General features: G+C 37.8%; 1 protein-coding gene across 1 annotated transcript in view; it reads right to left on the bottom strand.

Annotated features, from left to right (window-relative positions):
• The window catches only part of LOC143020169 (uncharacterized), a 23,691-nt gene extending 15,309 nt beyond the window's left edge, over positions 1-8,382 (bottom strand). The window contains exon 1 of the mRNA XM_076176332.1: positions 8,273-8,382. Within this exon, the coding sequence (XP_076032447.1) occupies positions 8,273-8,382 (110 nt within the window). The remainder of the gene's footprint in view (positions 1-8,272) is intronic.
• Positions 8,383-10,000: the final 1,618 nt, after the last annotated feature.

Here is a 10,000-nt window from a genome sequence, read left to right as displayed (position 1 = left end):
ACACACACACACACACACACACACACACACACACACACACACGCACGCACACACACACACACACACACACACACACACACACACACACACACACACACACACACACACACACACACACACACACACACACACACACACACACACACACACACACACACACACACACACACACACACACACACACACACACACACACTTCATCTGCTCACCGCATCCGTCATGCCGGCATCCTTCCATGTTGTTATCTTCCTTTTTCTTTTATTTTTTTTTACGTATCTTCTACCTTCTTATTTTCTTTTCTTTCGCTTCTTATTCTTTATGTCACCATAATATATCAATTGTATCGTGTTGAAAACGACATCAAAAGAATAGGAATTAGCGATGAACTGTCTTGTAAACTTTCGAAAAGTAAAATTCTTTGATGAGGTGAGGAGGATAAGCAAGCTTACAAGGTTCATTGGGAACTTTAGTGATGAAGAGTGACGCAACACAAAATCAGACAAATAAAAGAAATGAAAAAAGAAATAGCATAGCGTTCTTGAACTCTAGTTGGAATGAGCTATTTCTTGATGGATTAACATTTGAGACCGGAGTTATTGGAGACACGCGACCTCACTGAGGGAGCTTAGACGTCTCCGCTATGATGTTTTCTTCTCGGCCTTACCGATCGTTTGAGGTTGAAGTGTTAATTCCCCGTACAGACGTCACGTGAGGATGGAATTTTTATCAAATGTACAACGTTTCGCTTTTTTAATTACTTGAAGCCTTTTCAAGTACACACACACACACACACACACACACACACACACACACACACACACACACACACACACACACACACACACACACACACACACACACACACACACACACACACACACACACACACACACATATATACACATATAATATATATATATATATATTATATATATATTATATATATGCATATATATATATATATATATATATATATATATATATGTTGACGCCCTTTGGAATGTTTATCTCTCGCATGTATATTTCCTTCACGATGGTTGCCGGTGTACTCGATCAACGGTTCCGTCATTTATCTTCAAAGTGTTTCAAATCGCCTCCACGACAATGTCCTTAGTTTTGTATCATTTTGTCTTCCACTTTCTTCCTTATAAATTTCTTCCCCGAAGGCTCCCCTTAGTCCTTGGCTACAGAGGGAATGACACGGAGGTGAATGACATGGATTGAAGACGGCAATGAAAATAGACAAAGTGGCAACTGTGACGCACGGGGATAGGCTATTAAGACAGGATGCAACAGGTACGCTAGCAATGGGACATTACGGAAACAAATGAAACACTGACGGCAGTCACAATAAAAGGAAACGTATCATCAGAGAGTGGAGGGGTTAATTGAGATGATCTAGAAATAACTCGGCGTGGGAACGATGGGAAGAGCCTGACGAAAGCCACGACAATAGGGGAAAGTGTCACCCGTTATTAAAGAAAGAGGGTCAGATCGTATTACAGACACCGAGGGATTCGAGTCTGAATGTCTTTGGGTCCATTCTGAAATCGTATTTTTTTATGTGTCTGTCTACCGTGGAGCTTTTGCATGACAAAAGGCAGTCATTCCTAGTATGATAAATGCATGACGACCATTTAAGGGGCAAAAGAACAATATGGGTATATAAAACACTGTTCTAACTAACGCCAAATTATTCTGTGCAAGGGAACATTTTCCACAGTAGATAGTTTAAAGTGATTTTGATTAAAATATTTCGGATAACTATTGGTGGAAGTAAGAAGCAATTTCAAACATATAAATGTTTTGTTCTAGATTTTAACAAACGATTCTATTCAGCTTAGATGAACCTGTGTACAACAAAGAGGTGACTATATAAAAGATACAAACGAGTATAGGATCAGAAAGAACGCAGCGCATTCAAACGCCAGGTTTTTGTTTTGTGATCCCTTGCGACCTTAGCAAAAAGATCGGATCCTCTACTTTGATGCTCTCACAGATGATTGATGCGACGAGTATAAGAAGGTCAGATTATTAATCTTTTTGTCTTCTTTCATAGTAGTTATGGTCGAGGCTTCGTAATGATAATCCTAGATCATTTATTTCTGTTATCTTCATATTATATGTATGCGCATGGAATGAACAAAAATAATAGAAATAGGATAGAACAGAAACGATTACGGCAAATAAGATCAAATAAAAGAGAATAAAATGAAATAAAATAAATATCTAAATAAGAAAGGATAGAATTGATAGTATTAACTATAAAACATGTAATAAAAATATATTTAAATGCAACATAATATAATAAGATAGAATGAGACCAAAGTAATATGAAAAAACATCATAGATATCTGTTGGGTAAAAATTGGATTGGTTCCAGTCAGCATTGAAGTTCCCAATCCGTGTGCGTTTCTGCGCCTATATTTGCGTACATACATGAGAATATGTGAAGATATATTCCTTACACACACACACACACACACACACACACACACACACACACACACACACACACACACACACACACACACACACACACACACACACACACACACACACACACACACACACACACACACACACACACACACACACACACACACACACACACACACACACACAAACAAACACATACGCATACACACATACACACACATATACATACATACATACATACATACATACATACATACATACATACATACATACATACATACATACGTACATACATACATACATGGACCCAAAATGATGTCTAACTCCTTTGCATGCATATGCGCGTGAGCGCAAACACGCGCGCACACATACACACACACACACACACACACACACACACACACACACACACACACACACACACACACACACACACACACACACACACACACACACACACACACACACACACACACACCTGCGCGCGCACGCGTATATAAGATCATTTTTCGTACACCTTTATATTAGTGTGTGCATGCAAACATGTGTTATATATTCCGACATCTTCTATTGTTGCTCACAGGATACATGTATCAATATATCGTACTTTATGAAAACTATCACTGATACGGTACCTAATTAAAGAATGACTACAACATTAGAAAATGTCTTGGGGATACAAGGTTTTCAATATTTGTGAGTTTTTTTACGTTGCAAACATTAGAGAACTCATAATTTTACATATTTCCAATAGCGAGAAGTATCTGTATTAAACCATGGAATTAAAGATATTCAATTTTTTTCAGCATAAGACCCATGTGTCAAATGACTGAAATAATCTTGTTTTTACTTTTAGATAAAGTTTCATCTTTGGGGTGTTTTAAAAAAAAGTTGCATTTAAAATTACTTAGGTCCTACCTTGTCAGTGACGTATCAGAAAGCTAACAAAGCCACGTGGTAGGCACGGAAGAGAGACGAAGAATGACACAGTCTCTCCTCCCGCCTTTCTCTTATATACGCGGCGTTAGGTCACGTGACTCTGGACCAGTAGTTACTTTCGCAAATCGCTCCTAGACCGGGACAGGCCAACCTCGAAAGAAACAGTCTGTTTACGTTTTTCGTCTCGACGTGACGTCACAGAGGACCCAGGACTTATGTGCATGTCGATATAATGTCACTCACTAGAGCCATATATGCGCATGCGCAAGGGCACCATTCTCAAACCTATTGGTGTTGTATTAACCAATGATGTCTCAATCGATTGCTGTAGATAGGGATCAATTTAACTATATATAACCACCTGGAGGCAGAGAAAATAAAGAACTCAGTTTAAAAATAACGGAAGGTTTGATCAAGATAAATTCAAGAGAGATTTTTTACTCTTTTGCTTCAGAGAGCGTCGACCTCAGAAAAAAAAGATCGCCCGGTTGCACAAAGAACCAAGACGTAATACCCAGCGACAAAGCCTAGGGAATTCCTCCCGGTGATAGAAATTATCTATATAAAATCCTTGTAAAATTGTTTTTGTGGGAGTAAATCGCTTGTTTGCGAAAACGTCGTCATAACTCAAAAAACTGAATTTTTGAGTTATCTATACAGACATATTCATCTTCAAACACGGATTTTTTTGGTATCAGTGTCATATCTGTAGCTCAAAAATTGACCGCTAGGGAGTGCTAAATGTCCCAAAGACATAACCTTACATGTTCCAACTTGTTCCAACAAATATTTTAGACTTAGTAAAGATTATGATTGTTTCAACTTCTATAAACTTTAGAGGCGTATTTGATGCTCCAAAAAATGTTCCACCTATGGTGTTTGAGGGCTTTTTATAATATTGAGAGCGTTTTGAAACTTTAAAATGCCTCTCCTGAAAAATTCGATATTTTGAGTTATGACGACGTTTTCGCAAACAAGCGAAATGTTCTTGGAATATGGTTTGATGGGATTCTGTTAAGTTAAACGAGTCTGAAATCATAATTATGTCTGCAAAGACTGTCCACATTTACTGATAACGTCGTTGTATGATATATGGTGTCTTGTAGTACCAAGGTCTTCACATGTTTCGTCTCCAGTCTCAACGATGTAACGAAACTCATAAACCTCTACTCCCTACGAGTGAAGAAAGAGAGTTAGAGAGAGAGATAGAGAGAGAGAGAGGGGGGGGCAATTCAGCTCAAGGAAACAGTTTTGTTTAAATATTTGTTAATATCTATAACAACTTTATCAAAACAGCATTCTGAATTGCCCTTGCGATGATTTGACTGCGCTGAATTGCCATGTACTGAATTCTCGGCGAGGATTTGTCCTGCGCGGAATTGTCGGTTCTATCTATCTATCTAGCTAGCTAGCTAGATGGATAGATAGACAGACATATAGATAGATAGATAGATAGATAGATAGATAGATAGATAGATAGATAGATAGATAGATAGATAGATAGATAGATAGATAGATAGATAAATAGATAGATAGATAGATAGACAGGTGGAGGTACACCTTTGAGAGTAATCTAAATGAATGTGCGGTTTGGGGAGTAATATTAATGTTGTGGTATTGGAGGATCTCAATACTAAAGTAAAGATTAGCTAATAGATGGAGTAGTAGAGAGGGTCATTGTATCAGGTGAGACCTATAGCAGAGAGATCATGCTAAAGACGTGTTTAGAAAGGGAGTTGGTTATAAGGAACACGGTGTTTAAGAAGAAAGACAGGGAAAAGTATACGTGGGAGAGGATGGTTGAAAAGGCGTTAATGGACGCAAATCTATTCATGGGAGGGAGCAGGTGTTTGTTAGATCTTTATCTGGTAGAAGGGAAATTGAGGGAGGAGGTAAAGTGGAGGAGGAGGAGGAGGAGGAGAAAAGAGTAAGAACACCAGGATTGTTTGTGAAGGATAGAAGAGAACATGGGTAGAGAAATAATGGTTATGTTTCAAGGAGGGCATGCTGAAGTGCACAAAAACAGTATGTATCATATGGATAGAATGAAGTAGAAGAAGTAGCAGTTAGTGGGATGTACAGGTTAAGAGGATGTTGGAAGAAAAGAAAAGGCACATGAAAATTGGTCGCAAAGTAGAACTATGGAAGCATATGCGAGGTACAAAAAGGAGAGAGTGGAAGCAAAATGCAAAGTGGAAGAGGTAAAAGGGAGAGCAGATGTAAAATGGGATAGGCGTCTGATGGAGCGGGTTAGGGCGTCGCTACTTGCAGCGAAGGTCGAGGGAATGGAGGTTCGAACCCTGCCAAAGGCATGGTTTATTAAATTCCGCGCTACAAAGTCCTCTGTAAGGGGCGCCGTTCTAGCCTCCCGATAGAGGGTAATGTGTGAAGTTAAACCATATCATCACACACACACACACACACACACACACACACACACACACACACACACACACACACACACACACACACACACACACACACACACACACACACACACTTACACACACACACACACACACACACACACACACACACACACACACACACACACACACACACACACACACACACACACACACACATACACACGCACACACACACACACACACACACACACACACACACACACACACACACACACACACACACACACACACACACACACACACACACACACACACACATATATATACATATATATATATATATATATATATATATATACATATATATATATATATATATATACATATATATATATATATATATATATATACACTAGACCACCCGTGACCCGTTGGGTCAAATAAAATCTTAAATGATACGTTTTTGATAAAATGGTGGTCAATAAAATCTTTATTAAGACAATGCTCTTATATTTACAACATTTTTGTACAATTTGAATGATTTAAAAACACTTTAATATTTTCCTTTTGCTTAACTCTACTCAGCGCAACATATGTATGTCCATGCTGAATTACAGGTTTGTCTAGAACTCTAGATAAACTAAATCTTTCTGAAAAGTCTGTCCTTGAGACTTATGAATGGTAATGGCAAACGCTGATTGAATTGGAAACTGAATTCATGTAAACGGAATATTGTCTCCTTCAGATAAAACATTTTTCAATCTTGGAATTAGAAGATTGTGGCGTCATGTCGTCGTTGCTTGGAACACTACGCATCATATGATTCATATGGTTCGTAATATTTTAATAAACTCATTATTCCTCACAGAAGCTAATTCAGGAGTTGGCTATACTTTTAAATACTGAATATGAAAAATCTAAATATCAATGGTCAGAAAATATGTAATCGGAAATTTATGACGTCATGTCGTTGTTGCTTGGAACACTACGCATCATATGATTTATACGGTTTGTAATATTTTAATAAACTCATTATACCTCATAAAAGCTAATTCAGGAGTTGGCTATGCTTTTAAATAGTGAATATGAAAATTTTAAATATTAAAGGTCAGAAAATATGTAATCGGAAAATTGGAAATAAAAAAATTGGTAAATTGGAAAATTAGCAGTTGTATCGTCTCGCGCTCAGCGCTGGGGTTCCTTGGGACCCACAGAGCGGATGTCGTGACGCCATGTCTCTTCTTCTGATTGGCTGGTCCTCAGTCGTGACGTCATATAAATTCTTATGATCTCTTCTTCTGATTGGCTGGTCCTAAGTCGTGACGTCATACATATTCTTTTGATTGGCTGGTCCTCAATCGTGACGTCATATCTCTTCTTCTGATTGGCTGGTCCTCAGTCGTGACGTCATATCTCTTCTTTTGATTGGCTGGGTGACGATTTTAACCAATCAAGATAACAAACAAGATGATCAGAATTTTATAAGTATATAAACGCACACACATACACACACACACACACACACACACACACACACACACACACACACACACACACACACACACACACACACACACACACACACACACACACACACACACACACACACACACACACACAAACACACACACACACCACTCACACACACACACACACACACCACTCACACACACACACACACACACACACACACACACACACACACACACACACACACACACACACACACACACACACACATACACACACACACACACACACACACACACACACACACACACACACACACACACACACACACACACACACACACACACACACACACACACACATATATATATATATATATATATATATATACATATATATACATATATATATATATATATATATCTGAAGAAGGTCATAGTGACCGAAACGTTAGGACGTATTCTAAAAGGCCATCTTCATTTACCCTTCCCCACCTATCACTCTCTCATATATATATACATATATATATTATATATATATATATATATGTATATATACATACATATATATATATATATATAATATATATATATATATATATATATACAGTATATAAATTATATATAATATATTTGGATGGAGAACATAAACACAGGGGAAGGCTCGGAACCCTAAACACTCTAACGTTTCGTTCGCGTAGAACTTCTGAAGAAGATCAACGCGAACGAAACGTTAGAGTGTTTAGGGTTCCGAACCTTCCCCTGTATTTATGTTCTCCATCATCCAAATCATTTGTCTAAAATACTTATCAATATATATATATATATACATATTTATATATATATATATATGTATACATATATATATACATGTATATATATGTATATATATATATACATATATATATACATATATACAATAGCCCCGGGTTTCCCGTGGGGACTAGGCCTACAGCGCTCGCTCTGGAGGACTTCTTCTGTTGTCGTATCTTTATGTGTTCACCGACACGTCTTGCTAACTCTTTTCGTTCTTTCTTGTTATCTTCTCTTCGTTACATAGCCGGTTCTTTAGCGCGCTCGTATTCAACACATTTCAGCTCATTTTCTCTAGCAGTTGTAGTCCTTCCAGCTTCTTTATGTTCTTTCTCAGCTGCTTTAGCTAGCATCTTGTTATTTCTTTTGGCTTCGCGAACCTTTCTGAACACATGTTTGGCTTGTTACCTCCACTTGCGTTCATATTCCTTATATTCTATGTCGATGTAGTGCATTTGGTAATTCTTGCGATCAAATGGTCCATCATTTTTGACGAGGTTCTCGTAACTAGAGAAGTAGTTTTGCATAAACGATTCTTGCATATCATCTAATATCTCCGTCATTTGCTTGTAAGTCGTCAAGCACGGGATCAGAACATTCGTAATCACCTTGTTCTCTTAAAAATTCACCGAAATTCAGTGAAATGTTATAACAAACTCTTCGATGGAAAATTATTTGACGCAGATGTACAAAGCACGGCGTGAGTGACTGGTGGGAGCCATCTTCCCTGAGAAAAATATGAAAAAAAAACAAAAAAATGAAATTCTGATGTTTCTATTTTAATATTTACTTCGAAATATGAACTTTGCCGACACGGCTTTGCCGTGTGGGCTAGGCCTGCTGATCTTTGCGCCCAAGGGGGTTCCGTCTCTTGAATTCCATGTGTTACCAAAATACCGTACATTAGCGAGTTACTGACGGGAACCCTCTTCCATGGGGGAATTATGAATTTATTTATTTATTTTCACTTTATTTCATTTCATTTCATTTCATTTCATTTCATTTAATTTAATTTTATTTTATTTTATTTTATTTTATTTTATTTTATTTTATTTTATTCTATTTTGTTTTATTTTATTTTATTCTATTTTATTTCATTTTATTTTGTTTTATTCTATTTTATTTTGTTTTATTTTATTTTATTTTATTTCACTTTATTTTATTCTATTTTATTTTATTTTATTTTATTTATCAGTTTATTCATTTATTTATTTATTTATTTATTTTTATTATTTTTTTTTTTTTCGTGTATACAAGCCCCACCTTCGACGCCGTGCTTTTGCCGTGGGGGCTAGGCCTGCCATGCCCAGGGGGCTCCACCCCTTCAACTCCATGTGTTCCCAAGATACTGGACATCGACTCGCTCGTTTTCCTCTCTCAGCCAAAAACGAAGATTTACATGTGTTCCCAAAAAAACGTACATAAGTGACTGGCGGGGGCCATCTTCCGTGAAAAAACTATTAAAAAATATGAAATTCTGAATGTTACCTTAATCACGAAAAAAGATCAAATTCGCCGCCACGGCGTGAGTGACTGGCGGGAGCCATCTTCACTAAGAAAATAAAGAGAGAGAGAGAGAGAGAGAGAGAGAGAGAGAGAGAGAGAGAGAGAGAGAGAGAGAGAGAGAGAGAGAGAGAGAGAGAGAGAGAGAGAGAGAGAGAGAGAGAGAGAGAGAGAGAGAGAGAGAGAGAGAGAGAGAGAGAGTGAGAGAGAGAGAGAGAGAGAGAGAGAGAGAGAGAGAGAGAGAGAGAGAGAGAGAGAGAGAGAGAGAGAGAGAGAGAGAGAGAGAGAGAGAGAGAGAGAGAGAGAGAGAGAGAGAGAGAGAGAGAGAGAGAGAGAGAGAGAGAGAGAGAGAGAGAGAGAGAGAGAGAGAGAGAGAGAGAGAGAGAGAGAGATAGTGAGAGAGAGAGAGAGAGAAGAGAGAGAGAGAGAGAGAGAGAGAGAGAGAGAGAGAGAGAGAGAGAGAGAGAG

This window comes from Oratosquilla oratoria, chromosome 39, assembly GCF_046742065.1.
Source record: "Oratosquilla oratoria isolate Oo_2021 chromosome 39, ASM4674206v1, whole genome shotgun sequence".
Taxonomy (NCBI): domain Eukaryota; kingdom Metazoa; phylum Arthropoda; class Malacostraca; order Stomatopoda; family Squillidae; genus Oratosquilla; species Oratosquilla oratoria.
Note: the sequence above shows the minus strand (reverse complement) of the source record. Positions and strands in the feature narration are given on the sequence as shown.